General features: G+C 34.1%; 2 protein-coding genes across 2 annotated transcripts; both read right to left on the bottom strand.

Annotated features, from left to right (window-relative positions):
- Positions 1-8,579: 8,579 nt before the first annotated feature.
- Positions 8,580-11,299, bottom strand: LOC117129313 (the record flags this gene model as incomplete). The annotated part of the gene is made up of 1 exon (XM_033282885.1): positions 8,580-11,299. A coding segment is annotated over one exon (906 nt), but the record flags the coding sequence as incomplete, so codon positions are not given.
- Positions 11,262-21,937, bottom strand: LOC103833394. Its single transcript, XM_033282502.1, has 7 exons — positions 20,889-21,937; positions 20,641-20,694; positions 20,206-20,529; positions 13,642-19,587; positions 13,459-13,496; positions 12,526-12,712; positions 11,262-12,444 (listed from the first exon to the last, which is right to left on the bottom strand). Exons 6-7 carry the CDS (start codon positions 12,709-12,711, stop codon positions 11,314-11,316), a joined length of 1,317 nt encoding a protein of 438 aa, XP_033138393.1. The 5' UTR covers position 12,712; positions 13,459-13,496; positions 13,642-19,587; positions 20,206-20,529; positions 20,641-20,694; positions 20,889-21,937; the 3' UTR covers positions 11,262-11,313.
- Between the last annotated feature and the right edge of the window lie 513 nt (positions 21,938-22,450).

Raw genomic sequence — 22,450 nt, 5'->3', positions numbered from 1 at the left:
TTTCTAACAAAAAATTAACTTTCGATATTTAGTTTCTTATAGTGTTAGTATTTTTATTTTTGGTACATATATATTGTAAATTTTATTAAGTTTTAACTCGGTCTAAAGACATACTATGTAAAAAATATATCAAATATTGTAATATTTTTTTTTTGGTATATATATTTTCATAAATTAAATATTATCAGATTCTATTTTATATAAAATTATTTTGATTTAAAGAAAGAAATTTATATAATGAAAATTACTAAGATTAACCAATTAATTTAATCTGTTTCACATGAAATTAAATATTTTGATTTTATTTATTGTGGCACTCAGTATTTATAAATGGTTTGAAACGAAACCTAGTTGTATTAATTTTCTTCATAGCTCCTCTGTTGCAATACTTATAATTGTGGTTAATTGGTAGCTTATTTTACTCAAAGCTGAGAATCATCTCAGCCATCTTGTTGGGATCAAAATCGTTTATGACGGAACTTCCCCGGAAATATCCTCTTTGAAAAAGAGAGATAAAATTCAAAAAGAAAAGAGAAGCGGGAACACCTAAATCAAGTTTTGTAACAATTTCGAAAAGGATTCACACGATAAGTCTTCGAGAAAGGTTACTCAAAGCCTTGGACAACGGATCCCGCACAGCGAAACACCCATCGTCCAACTCGCCGAAGGGGCGAGTTGGACCGGATGCACCGACCAACTCACCCGTTCGGCGAGTTGGATCAAGCAAGCCGTCCAACTCGCCGAACGGGCGAGTTAGACCGAGAACGCCGTCCAACTCGCCGAAATGGGAGAGTTGGATCGAGCAAGCCGTACGACTCGCCGAACGGGCTAGTTAGACCGAACATGCAGTCCAACTTGCCCGTTCGGTGAGTTGGATCAATCAGCCTGCCTTCGTCCCGTCCCCGTAGCTCCCCCCTTGGGGATTAGATAGAACCTGCTCTTGTTTCATCTCGATAAGGAGTCACCGTTGGAACTTTACGATTTAAAAACCGCAAGAACTCGTTCTCTCGAATAGCATTCGGATTGAACGTATAAAATGGCAACAGTTAGCTGAACACCGCGAAAGCGCTCTTTTCATAAAATCGTAAAAAACGTCTAAGTCGGAAAATGGCCTTAAAGGGACAAGAACGTGGCTAATAGCCCGCTTACAATTTTATAAGAAATCAAGCCCAATCATTATGACGGTTTATCTTTTGTTATGCAGGAGAAGATAAATTACAAGTTCGGAGGTTAAATGTGAAGTTTCCAAAGATAAACACAAAGATCGAAGAAAAATGGAATATTTCCGTGAAGCGATAAACTCGACCAAGGGCAGAAAGGGAAAGAGCAAACCGCCTCTAGGAGGAGTATATAAGGAGGTCGAGGTTGAAGAGGCAAAGGGACGATTCTTTTTACTCTTAGAACTCTCTGCACTTAGAAACTTTAGGCATTACTCTCGACATGTTCTGTTTCAATGACTGGCACTTGATTACTAGACGAACTCGCAAAGGCAGTTCGATCTCCTGTTCTACTCTTTCATAAGGTTTAGTCTGAAATCAATCAAAACCTTTTTCATATCTTTTTTGTCTTCTGTTATTGATATGCGACTCAACTAGGTTTAAGGTTTTAGGTTGCGAGAACTAGATAATTCGCTGACAGCTCTTGTGGCTGAAGCTTTTATAATCCCTGGTAATGATCGCAATGCTCTTACGCTGATTCGAAATAAAATCTACCTTTTCTATAAATTCGTTTTGTAATCTTTTTATATTTTTCGCATTTATTCAGTCACTCGTCGTTGGCTCCGCAGAGAATTAGAGACCTCAGGAAAAGTTAGGGTTTTCTGACTTTCCTCCGATGACGGAAATCGACATTGCGAATTTCGGTTCCCACACATCTCATTCATGCTGACCATCTCATGGCTTCCTATGTTCACCGGTGCACGGAAATCTGATTTTCTCAACCGAAAATACAACCATGAGGCAAAATTAATACATGTTTTAAAATACAAATTATAACATTTATAGAAATTGTTTTGATAAAACATACTGCCTCGTTTATTTTTGTTGTTTTATAAAATATCTTTTTAGAAACTATAAACGTTTATAAATTTTTATTATAAAATAAATAAATAAATATTATTAAAATAAATCAAAATAGTTGTTTTATAAAAATATATTTATTGAAAATATAAATGTTTAGTATTTAGTAAAATTAACAAAACTTAATTTAATAATAAAATTTTAAACTTATATAAGAGATTTAATCGTCATAATTTTTTTTATCATATCAGTTACTCTTATGTTAATCTTGGTTATGTGTATTCATACGAATAATTTTTTTTAAGAGATTAAAAAATTATGATACGTTACTCTAAATTCTTTAAATGTAAACAACATAACCATAATTAATCGAGGATAACACGACTGCAACACTAGCATTGAATTTGAATCATTACAATACAAATATAACTCTTATGAGGATGGTATCATGATAGGATCGAAAACTTTAAAAATATATCTCTTATAAGATTCAAACTTTATTCAATAATTAATTTTTGTTAATTTTCCTAAATAATAAAATTTTATAAAATTTTACATTTTCTAAAAATAATGTTTATACAAAAATTATTTTGTTTTAAAAAGAAAATTTATTGTACATGTGGCATTCTCGTCAGTAAAAATAGCTGACATAAAATCCACGTCACCAAACTTAGATGATGTGGCAGCTGATGTGACGAGTGTGTATGTGTTGCCAAAAAGGTAAAAAATATGTATGTTATTTGAAATTTTCGAAAGTAGAGCTATAGTTTTGCACAATCATATAAGTTATGTATGAATTGAACATATCACGATATGTTAGGTGTTAAATTTTTGTTTTTCCTACAATTGTCAGTTTACAAGACAAAATCAATTACTCAATATAAACTATAAAATTATTATATTTTTATATACCATATTAAATAATTATATAATACTGGTAAAATTTTAAAATATATATTATCATTAAGACAATACATATTTATTTATAAAAAATAAAATAAAAACCTACGCACCCAAGTTCTAGATTATGATCTGCACGATTGTGCGGTATTATTTTATTTTTATTTCTATTTATAGATTATAATTTAAATTGTATTTTACATGATTCAATGACATTTTATAAACTTCGGTTCGCGCCCAAATTGTAATTTTTTGATTTCCAGTTTAGTTCCGATATGTTTATGGTTTTTTCGGTTCAAGAAATATAGTAATAGTTAAGTTATTTATGAATTTTGGTTTTGTTTGGGTCTTATTATTTTAGTTTTTGGCTTGGTTCAAATAACAATGTTATTGTGTGTGTGGCTCAATATATTTATTATATTTTTCGGTCTGGATTTTGATTTACGTAGCTATATTTTTAGTTACATTTCTTGATTTTTATATTTTGTTATTGAAATCGGTATATCTCAAGGTTATATGTAACTTGTATATTTTAACAGTTATGATCAGAATATACCAATATCATTTTGAAATAGTAAATATTTTTTTGTGTAAATAGGGATTAGGCATCTATTTTTGGGTAATAGATAACTATACAGTAGAAATCTCTATAAATTAATATTTGATAAACTAATAAAGATGATAAATTAATTAGTTTTATCGGTACTGAGTTAGGCTGATTCAAAATAAAATACAAATCGATAAATTCATTGAAAGTGTATAAGACTTGATGATATTTCCATTGATCAGAGTACAATATTTATACAGGAGAATCATATCCATCGTATCTATCCTATACAAGAATATACTGATTCTATTCTGATTTGATATTATCATATCTTAACTAACACTCCCCCGCAGTCGGAGCGGAGGTTCCCGAATGCTCAGACTGGAGCGAAACTCGATGAACAATGGAGAAGGTAATCCCTTGGTGAAGATGTCCGCATATTGTTGTTGTGTTGGTACATGAAGGACACGAACATGGCCAAGAGAAACCCGTTCGCGCACAAAATGAATGTCGATCTCGACGTGTTTGGTGCGCTGATGCTTGACGGGATTAGACGATAAGTAAATCGCAGAGACATTGTCACAGTAGACAATAGTAGCCTTCGCCAGAGGAATACCAAGCTCGAAGAATAAATTCCGGAGCCAGGTGGTCTCAGCCACTGCATTTGCGACTCCACGGTATTCAGCCTCTGCACTGGAGCGAGAGACAGTGTCCTGGCGTTTAGAGGACCAGGAGATGAGACTATCCCCAAGGAACACACAATATCCCGACGTTGATCTGCGCGTAGACGGACAGCCAGCCCAGTCAGCATCGGAGTAGGCAACAAGATCAGTGATGGAAGATTTATTGAGCTGGAGTCCATGCTTAATCGTCCCTTTAAGGTAACGGAGGATGCGCTTGAGAGCCAGGAAGTGTGCCTCTCTAGGATCGTGCATAAACAAGCACACTTGTTGAACAGCAAACGCAATGTCCGGACGAGTGAAGGTCAGGTACTGCAACGCGCCAGCCAGACTACGGTAGAGAGTAGGGTCTGCTATAGGTTTGCCATCATCAGGAGCCAGTTTGGCTTTGGTGTCTACTGGGGTGAGACATGGATTGCAATTTGTCATTGCCGCTCGATGGAGAATGTCAGCGACGTAATTGTGTTGGCTGAGGAACATCCCCGACTCATTGTATGTGACTGCAATACCAAGAAAATGGTGTAATCTACCAAGATCAGTGAGGTCGAATGCAGATGACAGAGCTGATGTGATTCGCTGAAGAAGGGGTGAGTTTGATGCCGTAAGTATTATGTCGTCAACGTAGAGCAGGAGATATGCCATGTCAGACCCGCGATTGATGACAAACAGAGACGAGTCAGAGCGAGTGGGAACAAAACCAATACTCTTGACAACCGTAGCAAACCGTGTGTACCATGTACGAGGCGCCTGCTTGAGGCCGTATAGGGAGCGTTTGAGTAAGCACACATGATCTGGTTTAGACTTGTCGACAAAGCCAGGGGGCTGGTGCATGTAGACTGTTTCTTTAAGATCGCCGTGGAGAAAGGCATTCTTCACATCAAACTGTCGTAATGGCCAGTCTTTAGCGAGCGCAATATGGAGGACTGATCTGATTGTGGCAGGTTTGACAACCGGGCTGAACGTCTCCTCGCAATCAATGCCTGGTTGCTGCGATTTTCCATTTGCCACCAGACGCGATTTGTACCTCTTGTGTGTGCCATCTGCATTAAACTTATGACAATACAACCACATAGACCGAATAATGTTAGTGTTCGGCGGGCGTGGTACCAGTGCCCACGTTCCGCGTTTAATATGAGCATCGTGTTCCTCATTCATAGATCCGTTCCAGTTAGGGTCCCGTGCTGCCTGTACATGAGACAAAGGAATAGGAGAAATAGTGTCTGTATGAAGGCATAGGGGTACCCGAGGCTTAGTTATACCCGTTTTGCTCCTAGTCACCATCGGATGAATGTTCGATGATGCTGGTGGCGGAAGAGTATCATTCCCTAGGGTGGGAATGGACGGAGGAGGTATAATGGCTGGTGGTATAAGTGGAGGAGGAAGAGGTGAAGAAGGCGGAAACACAGAGATAGAGGGAATACCTGAGAAAGGAAATATGTTCTCAACGAAGGTGACATGGCGAGATATAACAACCTTGCGTGTCGCAAGAACCAAGCACCTGTAGCCTCTATGATTTGCAGGGTATCCTAAAAAGACACAAGCCATAGACCGAGGAGCAAGCTTGTGTGGCGAAGTTGATGCCGTATTTGGGTAACACAAGCAACCAAAAACGCGTAAATGAGAGTAAGAGACAGGATTATGAAAGAGACGAGTGAATGGAATGGCATTTTGAATCGAGGAAGAAGGTAAGAGATTAAGTGTGTAGACTGCAGTGAGAAGTGCCTCTACCCAAAATGAGAGTGGCATGTTCGCTTGAATGAGAAGAGTGCGAACAAGATTATTGATGGTGCGAAGCATCCGCTCCGAGCGTCCGTTCTGTTGAGACGTATGCGGACACGAGAAGCGAATGTTAACGCCGGTGGTTGCCAAGTGATCAAGGAATGCTCGACTTGTATACTCGCCACCGTTATCACACTGCAAAGCTCGAATAGATTTATGAAATTGTGTTTGAACAAAAGCTGAAAACTGCAGAAATTTTGAAAATGTTTCACTTTTCCGCTTTAATGGATAAACCCAAATGTAGTGTGTGTAATGATCCAAGAACAAGAGATAATATTTAAACCCAGAATTACTAGACACAGGAGAAGTCCAAATGTCAGAATGAATTATCTCAAATGGTTCGGTAACAATAGTAGAAGCAGACACAAAGGGAAGACGAGTGTGTTTACCCAATTTGCACGCATGACACATAGTTGTCAAGTCGGCAATTTTATTAGAAAAACCCAAAGAAAACAAAGAACGATTTATGGAGCTACCCGGATGACCAAGGCGCCGGTGCCAAAGGGAAACACCGGCGGTGAGAGCAAGTGGAAGAGGCGAGGTGGATGGTGTCACCGAGTAGAGAGGACCGGAACTATCACATCGGAGCAGATTCCTCCTGGTGCACAGATCCTTAACAGAGAAACCAAATGGGTCAAACTCAATAGAACATTTGTTTTCTGTGACAAATTGTCGGACAGAGATGAGGTTTTTAATAATAGATGGGCAAACAAGAACATTTTTAAGATGAAGAGGAGGAGAGGAAAAAGGGAGCACCGCATTACCCATCTGTGTAACAGGAGCGAGGGACCCATCACCTACACGAATAGAAGGAGTCATGCTCATATTAAAAACAGAAGAGAGGGTACCTTGATCAGCCGTGATGTGGTTTGTTGCTCCACTATCCATGTACCACGGCGTGGTCGCTGGATCCTGCAGGCTCATTGTGTTGAAGGCATGAGCAAGAGCCTGCGGGATGAACGTTGGAGTTGCCACTCCTTGAGCTACGTGAGACTCGGGAGTTGTCTGTTGTGGATATGACCCGAGTATGCCAGCATGAGGACGCTGTTGCACCTGCGATGGAGGAGGCTGTGTGTACGGGAACGGATAGGACATTGCAGGCGGAGCTCCAGGATAGTAGGGATATGGCCATTGAGGTTGACCATAGGTCCATGGAGGTAGTGAAAACTGTGATGATCCCGAGTTGCTATAGCGTCCCCGTCCCCGGTTTGATCTGCCTCCACCACGACTGTTGTTGTTGTTGTTGTTCCGGTGGCGATTGGAGTTTCCTCTGTTTGTGTGATTATTTGATTGACGATTCTGAGAGCCAGAACCAGAGGAGTTGCCATCAGCATACAACACCTGAGGAGATGAAGTCGTGTCTGTGTGAGAAACAGCAGGACGTGAGTGTTTCGTGACCCTTTCTTCCTCAGCAAGGAGCATGGAACGAGTCGTGTGGAAGCTCGGAAATGGGCTGCGATGTCGAATGACATTATGAATGCCATCAAACTTGTCATTGAGTCCATTTAGGCAGTGCATGACAAGTTGACGATCCGTTACGGGAGAATCGACGTTTGCCAAAAGGTCAGAAAGTGATTTGAGTTTGCGGCAGTACTCCTGGACGGACAGATCACCAATTGTGATGGTGCGTAGCTCGTTCTCTAGTTGTAGGGCCCTGGTTTCTTTGTTATCACGGAACAGGTTCTCCAATACGTTCCATAGATCACGAGCCGTACTTTTGGGAGTGAGGATGGTTTCGACAAGAGTGTCTGTGATAGTGCCGTAGATCCACATTTTGACAAGCCCATCACGTTCCTTCCATGTCTTCTCGGTTTCAGGGGTAGGCGTAGAGGAGCCGTCAAGATGATCTAAAACTCCAAACGTGAGACAGTGTGTCTCGAAGATCTCTCTCCACACATCGTAATTCATTTTGTCAAGATTGAGCACAATGGGAATGTAGGCTCTGATTTGACTTATGCCCCAAGGTTTATCGGCAGAATTAGCAAAAAGTGTGGGATTGGCCATCGCGATAAATCGCAGAGAAGAAAAAGGAGAAGAAAAGAGTGAAGAGAAGAGAAAATCTATCGAAAGAAAGAGAGAGAGGGGCCAAGATCTTTTAAGCTTCTGATACCATGAAAGTGTATAAGACTTGATGATATTTCCATTGATCAGAGTACAATATTTATACAGGAGAATCATATCCATCGTATCTATCCTATACAAGAATATACTGATTCTATTCTGATTTGATATTATCATATCTTAACTAACATTCATAAGATAATAAACTTTTAAAAAATAATTTATAAATATATGGTCCAATTAAAATCATAAATTAATAATTTAAATATATACAAATTATATATGTTTATTTATATTATTAGTTTGCTATTCATAATTGAGTTCATTTCTATTTTTAACACTTTAATATATTTTGATAGTATTTAATAAAATTATATCTAAAATCACATGTAAATGCTATGAAACATTTTTCATATAAACCAAATAATATAATTAAACCATGAAAGTCAAATTTCTAAAGTTTAAAATTAACTATATTTTATTAAAAATATTCCAAAATAGAGGACTCTTAAAAGGATATTTTTGTAATTAATAATTTTATAAATTAATAAAATATTGTAGTCCCTATGCTATTAATTTATAGAGTTTTTACTGTATATTGGTAGTTATTGAAATTAATTATAAGGAATTTAAATGAATTTAGAATATTGCTATCGGTTTGTAAGAAAGTTAAATGGATTTTTAATATATTAAATATAGTTTTTTTTTTTACAGCAAAGAATTTACAGACTCATGTTGACTAGTTATTATTTACATATAATATTGGCTGCACAAATATTCTGAAGTCATAATGATTAATTCCCTGAATTAACTGAATAAACTGTGAACAAATTTCTTAAACTGTTTCCGGAAAGATGGGATGTAATTAATATATTCTATATATAAAAAGAGCAAAAACAGGGAATGAATAAAATAAGAACATTCCTGAAATCGTTAAACTAAAATTTTGTTGAACTATACAAATTCATTTATTATTTCTCTGTTTAAACAATATCATTAATTTACGGGTAAAAGCTTTTCAAAATTTATTTTTATAATATAAAAAAGCAATATCTTTTGGTTTCAGAATTTAAACAAACAATACACAAGTTCAAAATTTTGAAACTTATAGCATAAAAATAATCAATGATTTATTCATATTTTAATTTCCAACGATATGCCCGATGAAAATTTTTCATTCTGAATCAAGATTTTTTTTTTTCATTTCTGAATTGAAAAATTGAAAATTAAGATATACTTTTGCCTGATATAAAATTGAAATGTGTAGAGAATATATTTGGAAATATCTAAAGACGATATATAGTTATGTTATTAGTCATGGTTTTGGGTATGTAACATATATTTATTTGTTATACTGTATTTAGTCATTTTACTAAAGTATAGCAATTATATTATAAGATTCCATTGGTATGTCAAGTTTGGAACATTAGGAAATAGGAAGGTTAGATAATATTAGTTATAATAATATACGGGGATTATGATTAGATACTACTATATATATATATAGACATCTATAAAATTATGGAAGAGTAAATAGATAAGAATATAGTATAGGATTCAACATTTGTCAAATATTGGCTTCTAAAGTATAACAAACCTTTGTATTAAAAAATTTCTATGTGTAGGCAAAATTTTAATATAAATAATTAGTAAGAGATCTTTAAGATGATAGTATACGCGGTGAATTTTTAGTTTTCAAATATTATCATAATTAGATTTGAGTTTTTTTTTAGGTTGGTCTACAACTTAAATGATTTAATTATATTAAGTCACAAAAAATAGGTTTAAATTTAAAACTTGCCAAGGTAAATTTCAAATAAGATACTAATTTAATAGACTAGAATGTATACATAATAAGGATGGAGGTCGTAGATAGTCCCTGGAATTGTTGTTGAAATATTTGGCGCCATTGGTACATTTTTACGGATTTCATTTGGCGTTAAAGTCCTCAAACTCATTTGATGTTCAAGTCATATGCATGTAATGAATATGTTTTTGCTATATTTAGTGGAATCTGCACAAGACTTATCTCATTATATTTTTCTTTGCCTTCAGTGTCGTAATTTGCGCCTTTATTGAAGAAAATCAAATTAAAGACTCAAATAGTAATTAAAAAAAAAGAAAGAAAGATTTAAAAAAAAAAGATTTTTGAAAGAAGGGAAATCTACAAACCCTAAAATTTCGAACATAAAAAGAAAAATGAAGAAAAAATATCTTCTTCAAAAAACCAAAAACATCGTTTGACTCTAAATAAAAGCAACAAACATTGTCATGACATTATTTATCCTCTTATTAGACAATTTTTTTTTAAATAAAAATGCTAATCAACCAACACAAAACAAAACAAACATAAAGAGAGAGGTTCTATTGAAAAACCTAAAAGATCTTCTTATATTATTTTGTTCTCACTACCCTCTTTGTTCTCGTTGCCGTTGTTGTTTTTGGTTACACCCACGACTCTCTTTTGCGAAACCTGAACCGGCGACATCATCACCGCCATCTTCCGTGACGTCAGCCCGCTTAGTTTGCTGCTGCCTCATCTCAAACTTGTTTCCGCCAGTGCTATCTTCCACATCATAAAATCTTCTTTGGCATCTGAAAGGTATAAATTTGTTGCTGTTACCAGAATTCAGTCTTCTCAAAGATCTTCTAGCATCATGTCTTTGGCCTAGCCCAAATCTCCTTCCCCTGAAGCTATTATGATTCGTTCCAGATTCATAGCTCCTCCTTTCATCGAATCCCGGCGGCGGCATTCTGTTTCTTGGAGGTGACATGAAACCTATTTCTTGATCTTCAAGAAACCGTTCCTGAAAAGGAAACCTCACGCTCTCCATCATCCTCTCCTCGGCTCTAAACCCATAATGAGGATGAGATAATCTATCTCCACCGTTCCACGGGACTGGAGAACGACTTCTAGATCTCCTAAAGACCGGAGAGTTACGTCTTTCCCTCCTGTTACCACTCCTCCAGTTGTGCATCCGACCAGAAAACTGGTTATTATCACTGTGCCTGCCCCTCATTACATGATCCCCACCATTTGAAAACCGACCACCGCGGTATCCCCCATTTGAGAAACGCTTACGTACATAACCATCAGGTTGTGATCCTTGTCCGGACCCTGATCCTGATTGATCAAAGCCGCCCATCATACCTAGATTTTCAGGGTGTCGAGGCTCGAGAACATAGGGAGGTCTGGAACCCGATCCACTAAAGTATCCTCTACCAGAACTCCTGTCATGTCTCCCAAAACACTTATATGGAGCCCTGCTCAACTCTTCATTATCATCAGATCTGAAACAAAAAGGACCATTACTAGGTTAATAATGAACTATTTAAAAGTAAAATTACCTAAAGATGAGGCATGGAAAGAAAAAACTTGCCTTGTCCTTGGGATGACATCATGCGAAGGCAACTCCTTAGATGGTCTCGACACAAACCTCCTTGAAGAAGAAGAAGAAGACCTCTTCTTAACATGCAAATTATTCATGCGAGCCACATCATTCTTCTCTACGTCCCTTCTGTTATGAGCCTCTCCAATTCTCAATGCATCATGAGATTTACGCTCTAATGGTCCCAGCTTAGTCTCTGCCAAGATTCCCTTACCAGAATCATTCATCTTGTTGTCATTATTTTCTGCCATAGAGTAGAATCCTTCATCTTCAACCTTATTTTCCCCCCTACGGTATGGCTCCCTTAATTCTCCATCCTCAAGCGGGGAATTATAACCAGATTTGAACTTATTTCCATTTATAGCAGCTGCTTCAGTCTTAGGACCACATGCTGATGAAACCTTTTCTTGCCCAGCTGATACAACAAACCCATCAATAGGTTGGCTCACTCTAGGAGGCATTGGATTTGTGATTGCTCCCTTCACATCTTTTTCAGAGGCATCATGTTCTACATCACAAGGTGGACCCCAAGCATCCATAGAAACATTTAAGTCCCAGTGTAACCTTAAATTCTTTTTCTCAGTGGGTTCACTGACCGATGATTTATCTGGCTTTATGACAACTCCACTATCAGGTGCAAAATTTTCACTTTCACTTGCTCCCTTAGTAGCTATTATCATCCCTCCTACGCTCGCTATGCCCTTCTCAGCCAAATCAAGTGAAGACTTTTCAGGAGCTACATTATCCTTTTTGCCTCGCCCCACCTGATCTGTGGAACCAACCGCATGGGGAAATATGGTCGAGCCATCTTGCTGCTGAACAACAGGTTCTTCAGAAGGCAGACGGTCAACAGCTGGTGCAAGATCATTTCTCAAATTACACACAGCGTCCGCAAGTAACGCAATACCAGAAAAGTCAGGACCACTGCTATCATTCTTTGGGTTTAACTTCCAAACATGGTTGATCTCCTGCCTATGTTCTGAGATTCCACGTCGACCACATGACTTTCTTGGTGAGGGGGAGGCAACCATCATTTCGCGCTTCTTCATTGGAACATGCTTACCTAGAAGCTGCCATAAACAGAAAGGACCGAATCAGATATATATCGGTGTAGTGAGACCGTGAGGAACACAAAGGAAAGGGGAAAAAACCTTTCCAGGCTCTGACTCATTTGCCATTGTTCCTGATGAACTCTTGTCTTTGTTCTCAACATCTGAGTCTGCAACTCGTACAATTGCTTTCTCATCACGCCTTGTTAAACTTTTGCTACCTTTCGCCGTCCAAGGAAGCTCACTGTCATTGGTACTCTTAAGCTCACCACGGTTGGTTTTTGCCATACTTCAATAAAATAATATTCCATTAATAAACCATATATGAAACAATACAAAACATAACCAGGAGCTATTGTCTATTATTGAATATCACTGTAGATATACTTCACAGTTTGAAAACTAGCTAAAGACTCTATGAGCTCTTACCTGAAAATAATATCCCTAACTTTGAAGAACATTTTAACAAGCATTCTTGGTATTAAAACTTAACAATCTAGCATTTCTTTCAGTTTTAATCCAATTATATCTGACTCAAGATCATTGTCTGCACACCCTTGATCAAAAGGGAAGAATAAATGTTCATCAGCTGTGTACCGACATAAGAAGGCAAGATCCATAAAAAAAAACTCTCATTGCGAAACTTCTTTCATTTTCAATCATGAAACACATCGATTCCTAAGCCTATCATATAAAGTCGTATATATATGAATCAGAGGGACCACGAGTTCATATATATATATTAAACTATTAATCTAAATCTATAGATGAAATCTAGATGGTACAGATCTCAGAGAATGGGAACATGGATTAGATTTGATATCTGGATGAATTTCACCTCTATAAAATTTCATAGATTCAAATCCACCAACAACTTTTTCGACCTCGTGTGATAACTGGTAATACTAATACTCACTAATTGACCCAATACTAATCATTTCTTTGTCATTTTAAAACTGATATCGCTGCTTGCAATAAGAATATATAATAATTATATATACATAAATGATTTGAATACAGTAAATATATGTTTACCTTTATATGCTTTCTTTTCCTCAAAACTTTGGAAGCACCTGCAAGTTCAGAAAAAAAAATGTACGTATAAATTAACAATGTTGAATTTAAAATGTTGACGTCATTTCGTGATAAAAAGCATGTCGAGAAACAAAAATTAAGAAACAGTCAACAGATTTCTTGAGAAAGAAAACATATACTTACCAACTCCTAAGCACTAATGCAAGTATGTGTATGTGGTCAGCCTTCTTCAGTTTGAGCACTTATAAACTGTATACATCTCAAAATCTATGGTTCTGATTATAAGTCAAACATATGATATTGAATGCAAAAAGAAACATATTGAATATTACCATTCAAAATGAAAATGAAATAGAGTATGTAAAGTATATAAATCGATTAAAAAGTTTCCATTTTCTTTTCCTTACAGAATATGTTACCAAACTAAATAATGTTAAGTCAACCAAAATATTATGTTCAGTGCTGAATGACTCCTGTCATAAACTTTTGTTTCACTTAACTCTTAATTTAGGGGTCATCAAAATAAAGAAAGTTGGAATAAAAACAAATGTTGTTACCTCAATTGGAAATATATGTAAGCAAAAGTGTTCCATGAACAATTGACATCTATGATAAAGTCCCCTATATATTATTGGAAAATTTTCCAATATTGAATAAAAACACACTTTTTGTCCCCTTAGTATAAAATCAACCTAAATTAGTCATTTATTATAATATATGCTAAAATATCCAATCTAATTAAAAAACATTAAAACTCACTTTTAAATATAAGTTAAAAACTAAAACGAATTTTGACAAAAAAGAAAGAAAATAAAAACAAATTAAGTCAAAATCTAATTAAAACAAATCTAAATAGATAGAAAAAGTAAAAGGGGAAAAAAATCCCCAAATCACTTTAATATATGAGTTCTGTTTAGTTTTATTTTTGATAATTATATAATTTTATATCATATTTTTAATTTTATAGAATTTAATTTAATATATCTTAACCAAAAGAAATAAATGAAATCTATCTAAATTATAATTTTAAATATATACATATATATATTCTTAAATATAATTTTAAATAAATTAAAAATTTTATTTTTAATATTCTTTGAAATATGATTATTTTTTCTGTAGAATATAGTTTGTACACTGTGTACAGAACATAACCATGTGTAGCCCTTTGAATTGAGTCTAGATTTCGTATACCTATAATTTTAGAATTGCTCATACAAGTATAAGATGCATTCAGAATAAATGTATTTACATTTATTATGTGTACACATCACATTTCTCATATTTAGAAATTTATTTAAAAGTAGATTATTGGTTCTAGAGAAAGTAAAATAACTTGTTTAACGTGGAGTTCAATTCCTATCATGTCATTTTTCGTAGAAGAAGAAATCTTCTTTCCGCAGAATATAAATTAAAAAATTAATTTAACAACATTTACAATAAAAAACATACCAGTTTATGTATATGAGTTTTTCGTCAATTTTTCTATTTTTATAATTTTGTATTCCTAAAAATATTTATTCATCAAGTTTGAAAAATAGAAGGAGTAATTGTGTCAAAAAATGGACAGAAAACTATGTTTTATGCTAAAGGGACAAATAGACTATTTTTCGTTCTATTTTAGCAATTGTCCCTTTATTATTTGAGAAGCATTTTGAGGGGGAAATGTTGATGAGTCGTTACCATAATAATTCGAACAGAAATAGTTGACGTGTCGTCTTCATAATCATTCTCATAAAAAGATAACATGTCAAACACTTTATGCATTTTCACATAATATATTAATTTTTATTAATAAATATTTATTTTGTTGAAATAATAATTTAGAGTTCTTTTTTATCTACTGATATACAGTTCTCATATTAATTTACAGTCATATATTTTTATCTAGTGATGTAAAGTTGTCATTTAAATTTTGGATCTATTCAAATTAAGTTTGATTAACTTAAATATAATGGAATCAACTCTATTAATTTGGTTAATCATTATTCATTTAAACCAGCCACGATTTAAGTTAGTATTATCAATTTCATGTAGCATCAAAATCGTTCCCAAAATTAACCAAATTACTAACCCCACATGTTACATTACCAACACTACAATACTCATCAATGTCAATAGTCGCTCTTATCATTCACAATTAGTAACACTAGAGATTTTACCCCGCCACGCTCGGTTTGTTTGTCTATAAATATTTAACTTTAGATTTATTTTTTAAAAATAAGTTATTTTAATATTATATCATTTATTTGTTTTGATATAATTTTTTGTTTGAAATATCATTAATTTATGTTAACATATTAAATGTATCTATTAGTCTTTTCGTAACCATGTTTAAATCTTTCTTAAAATTTAAAATACTCTACATTGAATAAAATAAAAAAGTTCTATCATCTTATGTATATTATATATTTTCTTATATATCATCTGATTGATTTTGAATTGTTTTTTGAAGTATAGGTAAATAACCTTTATTTCATATACATATATAATTTTATAAATGTGTAATATTTTGAATACTTAAATCTGTAAATTTTGATAACCAATAAAATGATTCAGCAATTCTTTAAGTTTTGAAGCCATAAAATATTTTCAACTAGGGTAGTCCTGCGCCACGCGCAAGATTTGATGGTCGTGTGATATATATAACCATATTATTGTATATTTTCATGTGTTTTATGATGATTTGTAAGAGGTGTATATAACAACTTTGATGGTTTTAACGTATGTTTGGGCGTGAATGGTTTATAAATGTTAAGATTGTTTAATACCTTATTCACATATAAAATAAAATAGAATTTTTAGTCATACCCGAAACTTTTGTTTTGAAAAATATACATAAAAACAATTTAGTTTTTTTGTCAAATTTAAAATAAATGGAAACAATCAAACAAATTAAAGAAATTTAAATAAAGCAAATCATCAACGAAGATGCCAGAGCTATAGAAGCCTCTAACCATATTCTTGGAACTACACAAAAATACATTTTTATGGTAAAAGTGTTTTTGTTTTACACGTGTTAAAATAAACAAAAAGGTATTAACAACCAATTATTTGAACCAATTGTAATAATACTTACATTTAAGAAAAATATTTTTAGCTACTTATATTTATGTAATTATTTTAAATTTCACAACTCTTTTAAAAATAGGTACTGAAATTTTTGAATATCAAACTATTAAATGTTTAATTTTTAGTATTTCTAATTATTATTCAACAATTATAACATTACAAACATATCATGTATTTTTCGTATAATATTATCATCCGCAAAATCGCGGACAAACACCTAGTGTTAGTTAATCAAGAGTTTCGCAGAGTGGGGTATACTGGTCAAAGTTACTTGTTCTCAAGGGTATTAATTCGTATTTTTGTCATTTTTTTTTCAGAAATGGTTAATCTGAACTTTTTCATATATATATATATATATATATATATATATAATATAATTTTTGTTTATAAATTCATACGTCTTATTTTCTATTTAGTTTAGCCATATTTTAAAAAAATGTCAATCTTTAAAGTTTTATTGTTTTGGTTTATTTTATCATGTGTTTTAACTTTTTAATAATAATTTCTGTTTTCCAGCCTAAATTATTTATAATAGTAAATATAGTATATCATGTTGATTTTGACCCTCTTTGTTTAAATTAATATGAATTAATCATATGATATGAATTAATCATATGAATATATTTATTATATTTAATATTTCGTAATGTGTAAATTTAAAATATATATTTATACTATTATTTATGAATTGATTTTTTACATTAGATCTATATAAACATAAATAAAACAAATCATTAACGAAGAAGCCAGAGCTATATAAGCCTATAACCATATTCCTGGAACTACACAAAAATAGGTAAGAGTGTTTTCGTTTTCCACGTGTTAAATAAACAAAAAGGTATTAACAACCAATTTTTGAACCAATTGTAATAATACTTACATTTAAGAAAAATATTTTTAGCGACTTATATTTATGTAATTATCTTAAATTTCCCAGCTCTTCTAAAAATAGATACTGAAATTTTTGAATATCAACTTATTAATGTTAATTTTTTAATATTTTTAATTATTATTCAACAAATACATCATTATAAACATATCATGTAATTTTCATATAATATTATCATTCGTGAAATTGTGGGCAAACACCTAGTATTACTGTATTAGTTAATCAAGAATTCCGCATAGTGGGGTATACAGAACAAAGTTACTTGTTCTCAAGGGTACAACTTCTTATTTTTGTCATTTTCTGAAATGGTTAATCTGAACTCTTTCATTTATATATATTGAAATAATATAATTTTTTTTATAAATTTGTATGACTTATTTTCTATTTAGTTTAGCCATATTTTTTAAAATGTGTAGATCTTTAAAGTTTTATTGTTTTGGTTTATTTTATCATGTGTTTTAACTTTTTAATAGTAATTTGCTCTTTTCCAGTCCAAAATTTTAATAGTAAATATAGTATATCATGATTTTGACCCTCTTTTTTTTAATTAATTGAATTAATTATATGAATATATATATTATTTAATATTTTGTATTGTGTACAAATTGATTTTTTACATTAGATCTCTTACATCAAAAGTTAGATTGGTTTGGTTACTATCGTTGTTACACATAATAATAATTATATTTATTAGTATTTTTATTCTAAAATATATTATTAATTTTACAACTACAGTATGACACAAATATATTATCTCTATAGTTTTTGTTGTTCTCATTCATCCAAGTCGTCTTGGTTTTAGTTTTGTTTCATCCTATAGGTTACACTGTTTGTTTTGTTTGCTACCATTCCCTTCTCCACTTTCATGCTGATATCGGATGTTCTCTTTTCAGTGGTTCAATCGTTTAGTGCAGATGAAACATATCACTGGTTAGAGATGATTGCGTGAAGAGTAATATCAACAACAACAAAGCTTGGTTGAGTATTATTTTGTTGTGTGTTTCTTTCTTTAAATCTAGATATTTTTTGGGTTCTTGACATCTATTTAGATTTTTTTCAGTGCACGACTATATCTACTCTTTTATTGTATTTTTATTACGTTAAATGGTTTTGTAAATTCGAAGTATATCTTCTATGTCTTACGTAATGTATGGATGGTTCGTTTCTTATTATTCAACTTGGCTTTTTTTTGTTCTTTTGTGCAGTGGGAATGACTCAGAACCATTAGCAGTCAGTCTCTGTTATCAGCCGCTGTTATATTTGTATATATTTGTCTCTGTTCGAGTTTCTTATGAGAGGAAATTGTAGATGTTGCAACTGATATGTTTATTGAGTATCTCAAGAAAAAGAAGTCGAATCACCATCAGGACGCCATAACCAGTTGTAAAATCACATGGTGCCAGCCTTGACTACGTATATTGTTCCTGTCCCATCCATACTGCGCATATGTAAATTTCTCTATCGAGATTATAGCATGTCTAAAACTTGCTTCTCTGTGGTAGAGTACTTAGGCTGAGGCTCAGTCATTCTGCAGAAATCATTAACACATCTAAAATCTAATAAAAAGGTTGTTTGCAATGACCATAAGTCCTTTATTATATAGCTGACTTGGTAGCAAATCCTTCAATGTTTCCTCCATCACAAATGATGTAGACATGAGCAGATTGATCTTTTAGTGGACTGGAAATGTTATTAACCATGGTGTCTGCTATGTTTGATATGAGTTCATGGCTTCGCAGAAGCTCAAAATTGTCATAATCTATAGTTTAAACGGAGACATAAATAGCTAAAGTTTTGTGTACTTACTGACCTCACGTATGCGTGAACATGACTTGAGAAAAAAACATCTACTTTATTATTGACAAACTACGGCTCATACATGACTCTCATGGTTTCATGGGAACTTACGCAGTGCTTTCTTGGCTACCACCTTGAGAGCCAGTGCTGTAGAAGATCCAGCTGTTTTACCCGCGAGACTGAGTTCTCTGGAGTCCACCTGTAGCGTGCAAGAAGACTTTGAACTGAGCAGCCATCATGCCGTACCTTGTTGGGAATCCAAAGACGAACCCATCAGCTTCAGCTAGGTCGTTAGGTGTGATGATTGGTGATTCACTCTTTGGTGGTGTGCTCATCTTAGAGAGTGCTTCTTCTGGAAGCGGCTCTGGTACCTGTGAAACAGCAATTCATCAGGGTTAACGATTCACATGGATTCGTGTAGCCAAGCCTAACTATATCTTGTGAATTGGAAATTCCTCTGTCACAAAACATATAAACTAAAACTGCAACACGGGTTATTGAAAAGGATTCACAGCAAGAATATCACCAAAACGACGTGATGCCATAAGAAGGGGTCAGTCCTGAGATTTATGGAACTTGAAACAGTTACTAAATAATCAAAACATATATCTTTGTTAAACAATCTGGAGGACAAATGATAAAACCTTGGAGGCCAATGTTTCATCTTGTTATGCCAATGACCGGTTCAGTTGGCCATAAACCAGCTAAACAACCTCGACAAAAAATTAGAATCTAAACTTGCTAAGGTAAAAGAACCCAGCAGCCAAGAATCAAAAATTAAGAAACTTGGATAATGGCAATGGTCCTAAGATTGCCTGAAGCTATTGTCAGAATGTCTTGTCCTTTCTTAAAGATCCACAAACTACTTATGACTCAAATCCTAGTGCTGGGTAGAGGACTCGGTAACCACTTATATTACCCATTTACAAAGTTTCTCACAGGAACATAATGAAATACAAAGCCATTATGGAGGGGAAGACAAATCTGACCTGCCATAGTTTGGCTTCAACGCCTTCAACAGAAACAGCTACTTTGTTAAGGGTAATGGTAGATGTTTTACCATAGTGAATGATTGAGAACAATCAACAATGCAGTTTTTTGTTATGTTAACCTTTGGGACTCCTCTACCTGCAGCCAGATTAGGATTAACATTAGAAGGCACCCGTGACTCCACACCATACATAAACTTAAAGTAAAACATAAGAATCATTAACCTGGCCAATTGCTTTCTCCCCATTAACCTCCAGGACCTGACCATGTCTCATAGATCCTTCTCCTAAGGGAATTTTAGCAATCTCTTGGTAAGTTAGACCCTGTTACATTAAACACAGTTCAATAAATCTTTAAAGTCAGTAAAGTATTCCTGAAAAAGATAATTTGATAGTCGATGGAAAGCTTATTTCTTTGTCAATGTTTATTTATACCTGACTTTTTCAATGATGACCAAGAGAACTGCAACACCTGAGACAGTTTGTACTCTACAAAATTCAAATTTTCTCAAATCAGTCTTTTACAAAGATAATACGGTAGCAATCCCGTAACATCAGGTACAGAAAACGATTGATATGTAATCAACGAAGAAAACCATCTACACCCTTCGTTAGTTAACCAACGTTTTAGAGAGACTGCGATGCATGATTGGTATCTACAGATAATAATCAAATCAACATACCCATTCCGATCACGGGAACTCCTTCATCAATGTTGATACAGCCGCAATTGTTTTCACTGTCACATATCGAAGTTAAATGAAACAGCTCTCCAATCACTGTGAACAAAAAAGGAATCACAAACGCAAATCGTGAATAAACATATCCACATCTAAAATGAAACCAAATGAACTCAAAATTCAGGAGTTCCACCTCCTTGCATGAGGGAAGATCGTAGATCGTGGGTGATGGATTTGATAAGGACTTTAAGAAGATGAATATGTAACTGGTAGCCTTTCGGATTTTAAGGAAGAAGATGAAACACGCTCTCAGAACTATGTACCGCAAGTATTGGAGTATCAAAGTATTAGACTGTTTTTCGGTTTAGCTGGTTCAATCGATTGTGATTGATTCCGGTTTAATACTGATGATCCGGTTCACTCTATCTATAAAGAGGATCCGTTGTAACTAACTTTGTAACAGAAAATGAATGAAGATTACTTTCTTCTTCGATGATCTCAAAACAGTAATATGGTATCAGAGCGTTGATCTCACCATCAACGATTCGATTCTCGGATTCTCTTAGCTCATTCTCATCGATCGGATATCTCTCCGGCGGATTCTTCATCTCCGTCGCATTCCGATCATTCCGCCGTTCTTTTATTTCAAGATGGTTACGCTTCGTTCTTCGACGAGGAGAGCAGCTCGTGCTTCGACATCCGCGACTCGAGCTTCTCGGCCTATTCCGGCTACCTCAGTCCCTGATCCACCTATTCCGGTGCCATTTGGAGCAAATCCGTCTCATTCTACCGTTCCGGTTCAATCGTTTATTCCTCGCGAGACATTTGATTTCGACGGCGTTCAATACTCTCCGTACTATCTCACCAACGGCGATAATCCTGGAACGTCTCTTATCTCTGAGGTACTCGATGGATCGAACTTTAACACCTGTAATTTAGCTATCACTATTGCTCTAGAGGCTAAGAACAAGATTGCTTTTGTGGATGGATCGTTACCTAGACCTTCGGCAAATCATCCTCATTATCGCATCTGGTCTCGATGCAATAGTATGGTTAAGTCTTGGATTCTCAACTCTGTGACTAAGAGCATGACTGGTTTTCCCGCTACCACTCGCAAACGCAGCTTTTGCGGTTGGTAGCGGTTGTTGGTGTTTTGCAACAATCGCTCAAACCGTTCCGAACCGTTCCAAACCGCTCCAAATCGCTCTGAACCTCATAAATTCAAAAGCTGGTTCCAGCTAGCGTTTGCGGTTGCGGGCGGTTGCGGGAGGATAAAAAAAATTCTTTTTTTCCAAAACAATATAAATACAAAAATAAAAATATTCAATAAAAAATTAAATTAGAATTATAAAAATGCTAAAATATATCTATTAAATTTTAATTAATATTATAAAACTTTAAAATAAAAATATTTTCTATATTTTAAAAAAAATTAAACTATAACTTTCTAAATATAACTTTTATATTTATTATAATATTATTATTTTTGATATTTTTATAATTGTATAAAATGTAAATATTGTTAATTTATTATTTAACCGCTGTTGCACTTGGTAGTTAACCAG

The sequence above is a fragment of the Brassica rapa genome, chromosome A10, assembly GCF_000309985.2.
Source record: "Brassica rapa cultivar Chiifu-401-42 chromosome A10, CAAS_Brap_v3.01, whole genome shotgun sequence".
Taxonomy (NCBI): Eukaryota; Viridiplantae; Streptophyta; class Magnoliopsida; order Brassicales; family Brassicaceae; genus Brassica; species Brassica rapa.
Note: the sequence above shows the minus strand (reverse complement) of the source record. Positions and strands in the feature narration are given on the sequence as shown.

Bases quoted from the DNA above. Each gene is read 5' to 3' on its own strand.
- LOC103833394 (XM_033282502.1), bottom strand. From the start codon at position 12,711: ATGGCAAAAACCAACCGTGGTGAGCTTAAGAGTACCAATGACAGTGAG. The intron at 12,445-12,525 runs GTTTTTTCCCCT...TGTTTATGGCAG, and splicing joins ATGAGTCAGAGCCTGGAAAG to CTTCTAGGTAAGCATGTTCC.